This window comes from Anolis sagrei, chromosome 1, assembly GCF_037176765.1.
Source record: "Anolis sagrei isolate rAnoSag1 chromosome 1, rAnoSag1.mat, whole genome shotgun sequence".
Taxonomy (NCBI): domain Eukaryota; kingdom Metazoa; phylum Chordata; class Lepidosauria; order Squamata; family Dactyloidae; genus Anolis; species Anolis sagrei.
In genome coordinates, this window is record NC_090021.1 from 40,635,771 (window position 1) to 40,648,849 (window position 13,079).

Below are 13,079 nucleotides of genomic sequence, written 5' to 3' on the forward strand. Positions count from 1 at the left end.
AGGGGGCAGTTCCAAATAGGAATCAGTACAAAGTGTGGAGTTGCTCCAGAGTTTCAGGGAAACTCTCAAGAATTTTCTGACTTTGCCTAACTTGGAGAAGAACCACATTAAGCAGCTGTGTTTGACATTGGAGGAGAAATGTCTCACTCTAGTATATGAATGCAATGGAGTCAAATTTCATTCATATATTGTATTTGGTCCATATAGATCAGTAGTTTTTTGACCAGGGACCATTTTGACTAGGGACCATTAGTACCAAAAGAGTTACAAATCAGTTTTTGGTCAACTTGGGGTTGGGGTGCTGATTCAGAAAATTGCATTGGATAGTCCACATCAGCTCTAGTTTCTGATACAGAACATATGCCATGGTCAGTGACAGGGAAGGAGTGGCAGGTGACATAAAAGGAGCAGGAATAAAATAAACAAAATAAAATAAATAAATGAAGAGGAAGGAAGCTTGCGAACCAGATTTTTGTCCTTGCTGCCCACTGGTGGTCTATGGCCCACAGGTTAAGAACCACTGATATAGATGCACCCAGGGACAAACAATTCCTGATTCTCTGATTTTCCTTTCTTTCTGTTTAAAATAAGACCTGAAGTCTAACCTTGTCTGGAATCCTGGTGGCAACATGCAAACATGTAATTCATGCATTATGTGCTCTTATATCTTGCTTTGGACACATAGCCCCTTGTAAAGTCCAGAACATCCCTCCAGCAGGTGTCAAGTGCTGCTGTGGCTGTTTACTGTCTAGGGTTGATGCTTGACGGAAGAAATTCATCTGGCCAAGAAGTAGTCCATCTTGGCCTCACAGCTGAGGGGAAAACAAACAAAATTATTCTCTTTGATGGTAGACCTTGTTTCTCATCCTCCCAGCTGCTGCTCCAGCCATGATTGATGGGTTCTTGTTTGCCTGAATTGATTCTTCCTTTCTTCCTACCCACTAATGAGCAGCCACCACACTTTCTCCCTCTTTACATCCTGTGCATGGTAATGCAGGGTTTTGTTCTTTGTGCCACTTGACCTACAATCTTTAGAGCAAGGTAGGCAATATATTTAGAAGCTAAATAAGTGCTTTTCAAGTGGTACAAGGTGCCTGTTTTCCAAAAAGGTGCTTTTTCTCACCTATTTGACTTACTTATCATGCTATATCCTATGATTTGTCACTGGAATTTGCAGGTCTCATGGCTAAAGCACCAATACTTCAAGGAAGTCTGTTGCAGGCAGGAAAATTATTAATACACATTCCTCTGAACATCTAGTTTGACTATGAGATTAGCTTTTTTCTAGTATTATCTAAGCTGTGGGAAAGAGATATTCACAAAGCATATTTGGACATTTTAATTTTTTTGTTGGATTTTATACACCAGTTGTGTATAACTCACCACAGCATGTTAATTATAATTATAATATTGGTTATAATTATTGTCAGATCCTCTTAAATTGTTCTCATCTGTGTCTCAGCTCATGAAGTGTGCTTAGTTCACTTATAAATATAGGCTGGAAGAAGTTGTCTCAGATACTGGGATATGGGTTTAAAATACCTTCTTTTCATTCTCCAACAATAGGATAAGAACCTCTTTGAAAAATATGATGACCATGTATTGAATAAGACTGGTCTAATTGTTTTCTATTCCAGTTCTGGCATTTTGGTGAATGGGTTGATGTGGTAGTAGACGACCGACTGCCTGTAAATGAATTTGATGAATTCATTTTCCTCTCTTGTATTCATAAAAACATATTCTGGGGAGCTCTTCTGGAGAAGGCATATGCCAAGTAAGTGTATCATCAAGAATTCTTCTTTTTATTGCTCTGTGCTTAAATAATACTATCCTCCAAGTCTCATTCCTTTATGACTCTATTGTAATAAACCAATCAAACAAAGTTTACTTTTTTTAAAATGAAATGTTTGTAATAACTTTCTTCACAGGCTGTGTGGTTCCTATGAAGATCTGCAAATTGGGCACGTGTCTGAAGCTCTGGTGGATTTCACGGGTGGCGTGAACATCACTATAAAGCTGGCTGAAGCTCCACCTGACCTCTGGAATATCTTGACTAGAGCAACCTACAGCAGATCTCTTATAGGCTGCCAGACTCAACCAGGGGTGAGAGTTCTTCCGATTTTAAGGACATATAGTAAGCGAATGCAGATTTCCTTATTTGGTATTCATCACTTCTCTGTGATGTAAGCTGGGAGATATCCAATGGCATTTTTGCTGGATAGAAATTGAAATGATGGTCTTCTCAAGTTATTATCACCATACAATTGGCTAACAACATTAATTTCTGGAAGGGGTGTAATTAGTCACCAAGTTTCTTCTTGAAGAAAATCACAAATACTTTAGCAATTTTCTTCCTGCTGTGGGAATGTCTTTGAAAAGCCTATTTCTAGGATGGAGTTATATCATTCATTTTAACCCTTATCCCAGTGGTTCTCAACCTGTGGGTCCTCGGGTGTTTTGGCCTACAACTCCCACAAATCCCAACCAGTCTACCAGCTGTTAGGATTTCTGGGAGTTGAAGGCCAAATCATCCGAGGACTCACAGTTTGAGAACCCATGGCTTATCTCAATCAGGATTTTTAAAATCTCTATCTATGCCCCAGGCCATCCATCTTTTATTAGCCTTAGTAAATAATCTTTATATAATAGATTATTCATTCCTGAAACTTCACAACAGGCAAAAGGAGAAATCTGCTGAGGAGTTAATATCTAGCTGTTTATATTTACAGTGAGGCAATTCCTTTCTGTATTCTTATAAAAGCCGATTGCATTAGGAATGCAGAACATAATTACGTATTTTTCTGTCCTTCTCTACAGCCAATAAGAGTACTTGAGAATGGATTAGCAACCTGCCATGCCTACACAATTACTAGTATCCAAAAGGTAAGTTCAGCTCTGTTTTTGTATTGTCAGGTATAAGCCAAAATGATATCATATTATCAAATAGAACAATCAAATAAAATCTCCATTGTTTCCATCACTGGCATCCATTAACTGGGCCTTTGACAGTTAAATATTAGGGTTGTGCACAGAACCATTTTCATTATTTTAATCTGTTCTTTCATTACCTTCGGGAGCACGTAACGGGAAGGTCCCTCCCAGTACAAAAATTAGGTTGACACAAAAGCAAGTGGGAGATGTTCCTGGTTCCTTGTCTGCTTTTCATGAGCAGCCTCCTTGCCTTAGAAAGCGTGCATGTGTGGCATGCAGGCCCAGAAGCCGCACACACCTGCCTGCAGCTGAGCACCTCCTCTAGAGCAAACTTTCCTCCTTGCCTTGGAAAGTGTGTATGGTGTGCAGGCTCAGAAAGTGTGCATGCTTGCCTGCAGCCAAGTGCCTCCTCTAGAGTAAGAAATGGGTAAGAAGCAATCTTAAAACATGTGCCTGCCTGCATCTGAGCATCTCTCCTTTAGAGTAGAGCTGAAATGCCTAAAATGATGGGAAGGGTAGCCTAGGAAGCCCCCACCCACAATGGTCCAATAGAAATTGGAACTTTTGGCACCACAGATCAAAAACAGATATCTACCTTCCCGATTTTAGGAGGCTCCTAAAAATGGATTGGGACCCCCACTGAAAGCCAGGACATGAAATGGGCCAAAGTTTACCCTGAATGCACAACCCTATTAAATACGTCCAAAAGACTGGCTCTGTTCTGCTTGGAGCAGAGGTTACCTGGTAGGGGTGATATCTTTCAGCAAACAAGACTAAATAATAATGTTGTTTGTCATAAAGACTGGGTTAACTGCCAGTTGTGTGAAGTCTTACAGTAATAACTTACCTTGGAAAATGTAATGATGGCTGGCTAACCTGGCTCTGTCACTAATAGGAGAGAGGAGAGTGCCCAAGGGAGAAAATGCTGGGGGCCAACAGTTGCAGCCCTGTTATGGGACAGAATACTTCTCTGTATGGAAATGCACCTAACAGTTCAAATAAAACTCGGTGTATCTAGTTTGTCTTTCCCTTCAGACAGTAATATGTAGGAAACTTTTATCAGGTACTGCTGCTCTTTGCTTTCAATATTTACCAGCATTGATTAAAAATTATGACAGTATTGGAATGGTTTCTTTCTTTCTTTTACATCTGTTTCCTTTTAATGACATGAATAAAACATTGAGGATAATAGCTGGGCCCTTGTGTAAATCAAAGGCTATCATTCATTCATGAGGCTCTGCTGATAGCAAAGTCCACAAGAGCAGGCTGGAATAAGTCCTGCCGAATGGCTTTTAACTGAAATGGTAGACATTCCATATTTCCCACCAGCATTTCATCCAAGTGGCTAGATTGAAGAACAGAGGCGAGAATTATGAAGTGTTTGAGATGTTGGGAAGAGTGCAGTAGTACCACTAGGGCACTTTCACAGTTGTAGCACCATCATTGCACTTGAACTATAATGGAGGCATCATATAGAATCCTGGCTAAGAATTCCAAATACTCTCTTTGGATCTCATAGGGTAGAATCATGGCGATTAAAGTGGAATTACAGCACTACAATTGTACGAAAGTGACCCCATGTGTTTTATTTCTGATGTTCTAGATATCCGGCATGGCTGGAAAAAGCAGTAGCTCTCTTTAAAGCAATCTGTTCTTGTTTTGCACAGGTGGCCTCTAAACATGGACCTGAAAATTTAGTAAGATTGAGAAATCCCTGGGGGAAAACAGAATGGAAAGGTGACTGGAGTGACAAGTGAGTGTTTTACAGCTGACAGAATGGTGGTTTAGATATATGAAACCATATTGCCACCTGCAGGTAGAGATTAAAAGAAACAATCACATTTTAGGAAATGATGGCACTGGTTTTCAAAGCAACTATGATGTTATTTTGATTTGTCAGAAAGCAATGATGGAGAAAGTCTTTTGCAAAAATAGCCTTGCATAGCACCAGCTGACTGTCCATGACAATACAACACAGTATGATAGTTTTTGCTCCTCCTTTGTGCTACCAAACCATCTGTCTGAACTGACTGTCTCACTCTGCCTTTGGATGGACCTCACAAATGAAGTGCTCTAGAGATCCAACAGACTTGATATATTAGGCTGGTTACAGCGATGGTCTAACGGCCCTTTTATATAGCCATGTGAAATCTGAGCTTTCATTTAGAAGGCTTTCAAGTAATCTCTGGCCCCTTCTACACTGTCATTTAAAATCCAGACTATCTGCTTTGAACTGGATTATATGGGAGTGTAGACTCATATAATCCAGTTCAAAACAGATAATTTGGATTATCTACTTTGATAATCTGGATTATATGGCAGTGTAGAAGGAACCTCTGATGTGATGACTGTTTAAATAACTGTTTGTAAAAACCATACAGGCACAGTCATAATCCATTTCATAACAAAGCTACATGAGTACTGTTTTAAAAACTGAATTTGTCCTCTAGATCTGAGAAATGGGAACTGCTCAATCCGAAGGAGAAGATTTTGTTGCGAAGAGATTATGAAGATGGTCAATTCTGGTACCTGAATGACTCAATATCTCACTAATTCTTCTTGCTTCTCTTCCTTCTCTTGCTTAGTGCAGGAATTTTCAAATTCTCATAAGCTTGTGTAAAATAATATATTGCTCAAGATCCTCCTTGTCTCTCTCTTTCCAAAATGATGATTAGTGGTTTCCATTTCAGTGGAGTGGAGAATCCTTTCTGGGTCATAGCCCAAACTCTTAAGTAAACTTTGCAAGGTGGTGAAACAGATCCTCAATTTTTTTCAACACCTTGGATAGCTTTTTAAAAGTTTAGACTAAAACCCAGAGGGAATTCACCACATAATGAATGAGAGTCGCCATCCACAACTGCTTTTCTTCTGCATATTCAACTTTTCTACCATGCAATTAGAATAATGGATGCGAGAGAGCAGAACTGTATTTGCACCCCCATTTCCAGCACATCACCGATACTTTGGTCTGCTGTTCTCCCCACATGAGCAGGAGGAGGCTGAAATTAGGCAACTTTGACAGTCAGATTTTATACGTGCTGTAGGCCTGGCCATAAACTGCAAACTCTTGGCTCCAGAAGTTCCCACTCCAACACCCAAAAGATTTGATATTGAGCAACAAGATGCAAATAGAGGTGGAAGATGTGAATGTGACTCTCCTCTAACCACAATATTGTTTTAATTGCATACATTTCTCTCTGAATGAATCTATTCACAAGGCCTTTCACAAATATGAATGCAAGGGTAAGGAAACACCAAGACTTTTTAGCTGCATAGTAAAGTAAAAAGTAAAGGTTTTCCCTGACATTAAGTCTAGTTGTGTCCGACTCTGGGGGGTGGTGCTCATCTCTACTGCTAAGTCAAAGAGCTGGCATTGTCCATAGACACCTCCAACGTCATGTGGCTAGCATGACTACATGGATCACTGTTACTTTGGGCCTAACAGCAGGAGCTCACCCCGCTCCCCGGATTCGAACCGCCAACCTTTCAGTCAGCAAGTGCAGCAGCTCAGCAGTTTAACCTGCTGTGCCACCGGGGGGGGGGGGGGAGAGTTGTATTGTACTTGTTTAAAATTTGAAATTGTTAGCCACTTTTAATACCCATTTCGGGGAAGGAGGTAGGGTATGAATGATGATGATGATTCTTTCAAATGTGTTCAAGGATTGACATAAATAGTTAACACATACAAATACACACACACTCACACTTAGCTTTATGTACTCATATGCCGTATCTGTGTTCTGGTACTTTGTGATAGAGAAAAATGGTTCCTTTGGTATTCCTTATGCCTGCTTTGCTACCCAAATACTCTGAGGAAGGATTGCATTAGCCAGGAGAGGTCTTTCTGTTATCTCCCTACTTGAGAAATAGCATTTACTTGTGTGGGAATGGGCGTTAGTTTGGTGACTGAGCTTTGACTTGGAAGGCAGAAACAGAATGGATCCACTTTGCAAAGTTGAAGCAGTTTCAAATCATGTCAACTGTCACGGCTACATCCTATAGAATCCTAGGTTTTGTTCTACAGTGAGATAGTCACAGCAGAGGATTGCATTTTGAAATCACTCATTCTGAATTCAATTCCATCAGGAAAAAAAATCCATAACTGCATTTGTGTACTTTTGGCAGATTTAATCTAGGCTGACACCAAAACATGGAATAGTACAAGCTGTTCACCATCCAATAATGCACACACATTTAATATACTAGATGTCAGGTATCAGATACAGTGACACATCAAATATATTATATGCCATCAATCAAATACAATCATATTCCAAGAAACTGTCAAATACAGATGCAATACCTAAATGATACATTAAATCTGAGTTCAAACATGTACCAGATGACAAATTCACAATTATCAACAAATATGTGGTATTTTTAAAATATTTGAATAATGAAAGTACTGAGTAATCATAGGGGTTTTTTTATCATGTCAAAAGCAACTTGAGAAATTAAAAGTTGCTTCTGGTGTGAGAGAATTGACCGGCTATAAGGACGTTGCCCAGTGGATGTCCGGATGTGTTTCCATCCTGTGGGAGGCTTCTTTCATGTCCCTACATGGGAAGCTGGGGCTGACAGATGGGTGCTCATCCCATCTCATGGATTTGAACTGCCAATCTTCAGGTCAGCAGTTCAGCCAGCACAAGGGTTTAACCCATTGCACCACTGTGGCTCTTTACTTTAATCATAGTAAAATTTGATCATTCCAAATGATCATGTAATCTTTTACATGTAATCTTTTAAAAGACATGTAATCTTTTAAAAAATTGCTAGACCTTTGTATGAGATTTACAGCAACCTGAATGGACTTAGGTCTGCAGTAAAAATAATTTTGCAATAACAACATGATGAGAGACAAGTTCCAGTACTTAGACTGGAAGCCGTGAATAACAGCAATGAAACACTTCTATTCAAAGCATACCAAAGAATCGCACCAGAGAACCTACAAAATGCCTAGAGAGAAAATTATGCTTTCAGGTGTGGGTGAGTGAAACCATGGGTACTGATCCCACAGATATCAGAACCATATTGTATCCTATTCAGCAATGGGCTGCAGTGAAGTTAGTACATTGGGAAACAGTGGAGTGACACATTGAGATTGATGCACAATGGCTGGTGGTCCATATTGGTGGCAATGTGCACTGGGAACTTCCAATGTGCATCTGGAGTGCTGATGAGCATTGCAAGAGCCTGACACACATTGGAACACTCTTGTTAGTATTCTGATATGCCCTGATATAATTCACTAGGAGGATTACATAGCGCATTGACTATGTAGCTAAATATGTGTAAAGTCCAACATAGACTATGATATAGAACTCCAGCCAACATTTTCAACCTCTGTTTTGACATCAATATTTGGTGGGGAGAATTTTTAGAAACAAATTAATTCCAGCTCTAATTTGACCTGAAGAACCTAATTAAGAAAGCCCTGATCCCCTCTCATTCTAGTTCCTCAAAGGGACACAGACATGCTATTTTAAAACAAGATTGGATTGCGATAATGATATAGGATTATGATTAGCCTTAAAAACAAAGATTAAAAGGAAACAAGAATGCTATTGTCAAATATCTGAAGGACATTTAGGAAGATCATGGAACAACATTACAGTCAGCATTACTTTTTATACTTGTCAAGGAATTGAATTGTTGCCAACTTGTGAACCACTCCGAGTTGCCTCTGGGCTGAGAGGGGCGGTATATAAATATGGTAAATAAATAAATAAATCGTTCCTAACAATGTTTCTTGGAAGAAAAAAGTTAACCTTTGTTGACATCCAAAATATCTTGAGATTTCCTGTCTCTGACAAAGAAGTTACATATAGCTGTTGTCATAGTTTAAGGAGGTGCCAGTCATTTCAATTTTAAACATTTATTTATTTATTTATTTACACATATTGTTAGATATGTACTCAGTCACATATTCTTATAACCTGCTGTCATAGTTTAAGAAGGTGCCACTCATTTTTTAATTATTTATTTATTCACATATAATGTTAGATATCTATGTAGCCAACAGATTCTTATAATCTTCTATCTTGCCAGTTTTGCCATTGTTGTTATCATGGTCTTTAAAGCAACAGAAAATAAATCTGAATTATATTTTAGACTATAATGGTATAGAAGAGATCTGAAAGATCTCATATGCGCAGAACCGCGGGAATGTATGCTTCCATACAGTATGGAAATTATTAGATTTGTAGCAGTAATATCCACCTTCTACACATTGCCCTATCATTGTAGGAAAAAGCATCCCAAGATATTTCCCTTGTAATGTTCAAATCTTCATCATATAATGGCCTTGGATCTTGGTGTAATTCTGATTTAGGCCCACTCCTAATCCTTGGAAGTAGAAGTCTAATTGATCAATAAAGGACTCTTTGTGAAGTATTGCTCCAGATTTCATGCACAGAGATACACTTCAGAGGATTATACAACAAATTACAAATCATGCAGGCTTTTGAAGCTTTGGAAGTATCACCAGGCAAAGAATGCTAAAAAGTCATACAGGAGAAGGTGCCATTTCTATTGTCAGTTAAGATGTGCTAAAGCAGGGCCCCTCAAACTGAAGGCCGTGGGCCCGAGGCAGCCCTCAAAGGTCATTTACTTGACCCTTGCCCTAAACTTTAGACTTAGGGTTGCCCTAAGTCTGAAACAACTTGAAGGCACACAACAACAACAACAATCCTAAATAACTTGACTGTCTCATCAGCCAAAAGCAAGTCCACACTTCTCATTGAAATACTGATATGTTTATGTTGGTTAAAATTGTTTTAAATATTTTACTTTTGTACTACAAAAAAATATGTGCAGTGTGCATAGGAATTCATTCATTTCCCCCCCCCCCCCAAACTATAGTGTCCTCCCCTCCCACAGTCTGAGGGAGTGTGAACTGGTCATCTGCTTAAAAGGTTTGAGGACCCCTGAGCTAGAAGGATATCTGTTCAAGCAAGGGCCACTTGGCCACGTGGAAACTCAGGTCAAAAAGCAACAAGAGACAAGGCGCTTTCTGTGTGTTTTTTCACTTTTGTCCAATATAGAAGCCAATGGCACTTTGAAAGCTTAAGTGATGTATATTTTTCAGTTTGGTTGGCCAATAATGGTATCACTCTTTTCAGGACTTTAAATTTTGTTCAGAGAATGGCATACTTTCAGGTTTTTTTGTATCCTGCTTTAATTTTGCCACGAGGTGGCAGTGGCTACATGCAATTGTATTTCGCCTGTTCTTCGATTCACAAACAGCAGATATTTCTTTGCTATTGCCTTTTTTATGTTAGAACTGCTGCTCACTAGTTGTTATTTAAGGTGTGTTTTATTACTGACAGTGTGTCAGGCCATTGAACATAACACAGGAGTTACAATCACATCTTGTAGTCTAGACTGTGTTGGTTTTGCAGCAGTTAGTGTTGCAGAGAAATAGAAATATATCAGCTGCACCTAAAGCAGAAATTGGAATCATCTGGCTCTTTTTATATTGCTGGACTATGACCCCTAGCCTTCCTCATTATTGACTATAGCTGCTGAGTTTCACAGTGTAACAACATTTGGAAGGCTGTAGGCTTTCCACCTGAGTTTACAGCTATTGAGTTTTTGCACAAGTTTTTAAAGTATAGCACTGAGCTTAAGATAGAACCCTCTGGCACTCAATTGGTCTCTTCTCTCCAGAATGAAGGTAAACCATTGGTAAGCACCCTTTGGGTTTGACCAGTTAACCAGTTCCCAATTCAACTAACAATAATTTTGTCTACAATGTTCTATCCTGCTTGATTCTTAGTGCATTACTGGTGGCAGAAAGAGATGCTCCATTGCAAGCAGTCTTAAGGAGCTTAGGAGAAGCTAGGTGGCCCATAAAGCTCTATTCTCTTGTAACCACTCAGCATGCTGGGACAGTCAAATGGTTTTGTATGTACTACACCATCCTGTCAAATTTCAGAGAGAATTAGAAAGAGAAATCAGAACAACGTTATGTCCACTTCTCACAGATGTACCAGGAACCTCTGAACTTAATACACTGGCCATGTGAGGAGAGGATCTTTTAGAGCAGTGTTTCTCAACCTGTGGGTCCCCAGATGTTTTGACCTTCCACTCCCAGAAATCCTAACAACTGGTAAACTGGCTAGGATTTATGGGAGTTGTAGGCCAAAACATTTGGGGAGAACCACTGACTTAAAGGGATTGCACAGATTCTAAAACTGCCTGTCTCATAAAAGTAGAATATTCAAATTTTATCTCAAAGTGGCATCTTTTTTCACCCTAGTCTAATCTTGATTTATCTAGTCTTTGGAAGGTTGTACTGATATACACCAACCTAGACAGAATGTTGTTATTCCACACAGATCTGGATGAACCATTAGGGAGGGTGGGAGCATAGGAACATCATAAAACTACTGCAAGATTCTATTTCATTAATGCTTTGTCATCTTCTTCATCATTACTGTCAGGCAGGGGAAATTGTTACTTGTGCAGGTCCCCCCGCTCTTCTTGGAGTCAAAATAACCCGACCTGCCTAGAGTACTTCATGCCTTGACTTTGGGAGTGGCTATGGGGCTGTATGGTAGCTTGTAACTTTGATTCCCATGAAGCAGTGAATCTTTCATGAGCTTAAGCCTGAACTTTAAAGGAGCTCTGCTATTTCACAAAGGGTTCCAACACCTTGAATAGTTTCTTTCAAATGTGAACTAAAAGTTGGAGCAAATTCACTGCCTCAACAATATAGGTACCACTATAGTTTTGCTGCTCTGTCTTAGCTAAGAAATCTTAGCATGGAGCAGATTTTCTAGTTAGGGGTGTAACTTCTGGAGACCTTGGGATTTTGAGCTGAATTCTGAAGAGCAGCAATGCTATCAATGACCAAAATGAAAACACAGTAGCAAGGCAAGCTCCAAAGCCTAATTAAAATACTAAAACAAACAAAAAAGTACAAGAAATAAAAGGCAAAATAAGAAAAGCAATTTATCCTCTTAACCGTGGGATATGGGGAATGGTCATTTGCCGAATGATGTTAGTATTGGGCACCCCGCTAAGTTAAGATACCTGGAACACTTCTGCTCCTTCTTAGTCATCAAATAATAGAGATGGCCATTTTTGGGGAATGGAAGGGGGTCTGCCACACTGTAAAGGTGGCTTTGAGGGCGATTTGGTTTATTTGAGCAGTTAGAACAGAATTCTAACTTCTGCAAAAACAATAAAAAATAAAACATCAATGTATGCCATCATAATGTACAAACATGATGCCAGGCAGTCTTACAGATTGGGTTGTTGTAAGTTTTTTCAGGCTATATGGCCATTTTTAGAGGCATTCTCTCCTAACGTTTCACCTGCATCTGTGGCAAACATCCTCAGAGGTTGTGAGTCTTACAGATTGCAGACCTTTCTCTTCTTTTAGGCATACAGCTATTCGACTTTGTATCCCTTGCTCCTTTTATTACAGGATGTCTCTGCAAGATTTTCAAACTCATTTTGTTGACCTGATGATCTGTAAATTAACCCCTGATCTCATGAGTCAGGAGGATGGGAAGAAGTGGATGTGCTCCATGCAGTTTGGCAAATGGGTCAAAGGACGTACATCAGGTGGCAGAATAAGCACCCACAAAGGTGAGCGTTGGCTGGCTACTTCTTGAGAATATTCACTTTGAAAAATGATGTCTTGTCATAATAACAAATATCTGCTCGGCCTAGCTATTCAATTATGTCTAGGGAAGATGTTAAACATTTAGTACACTATTGCAATAATGCTTGCAAAGCACTTTATGCTCCATTTCAAGTATTATTGCTGAAGATAAAGTGCTGCCTAAGATAGGTATTATTGTTGTTGTTATTGTTGTACCATCTAACTGAGAGAAAGGAATTTGCAGTATAAGTTTTCTTAGACTGTTTCAAATGCAAACATAATTTTGTATGATAATGATGCAGAAGACATTTGCTTGCTATAGTGTGAATGACCACATAAAAGAACATATTTTACTTTCTTGTTCATTCTAACCAAGATCAATCATTTCAATAATTCAGCTAACAGATTGGAGAGGGAGAGAACAGTAACTGTATCCCATTTCCATTCCATACCAGTGTTAACCACTCCTCCTGTTAGTAAAGTTTTCAACCAGATAGTGAATCCTTCTCCTGGAACATAAGACCACCCATGTCTT

At 39.3% G+C, this 13,079-nt stretch overlaps 1 protein-coding gene across 1 annotated transcript in view; it reads left to right on the forward strand.

Annotated features, from left to right (window-relative positions):
- The window catches only part of CAPN14 (calpain 14), a 61,176-nt gene that overhangs the window by 15,604 nt on the left and 32,493 nt on the right, over positions 1–13,079 (forward strand). The window contains exons 5-10 of the mRNA XM_060778711.2: positions 1,638–1,774; positions 1,929–2,103; positions 2,818–2,883; positions 4,599–4,684; positions 5,382–5,456; positions 12,365–12,528. Coding sequence (XP_060634694.2) covers positions 1,638–1,774; positions 1,929–2,103; positions 2,818–2,883; positions 4,599–4,684; positions 5,382–5,456; positions 12,365–12,528 — 703 coding nt within the window. The remainder of the gene's footprint in view (positions 1–1,637; positions 1,775–1,928; positions 2,104–2,817; positions 2,884–4,598; positions 4,685–5,381; positions 5,457–12,364; positions 12,529–13,079) is intronic.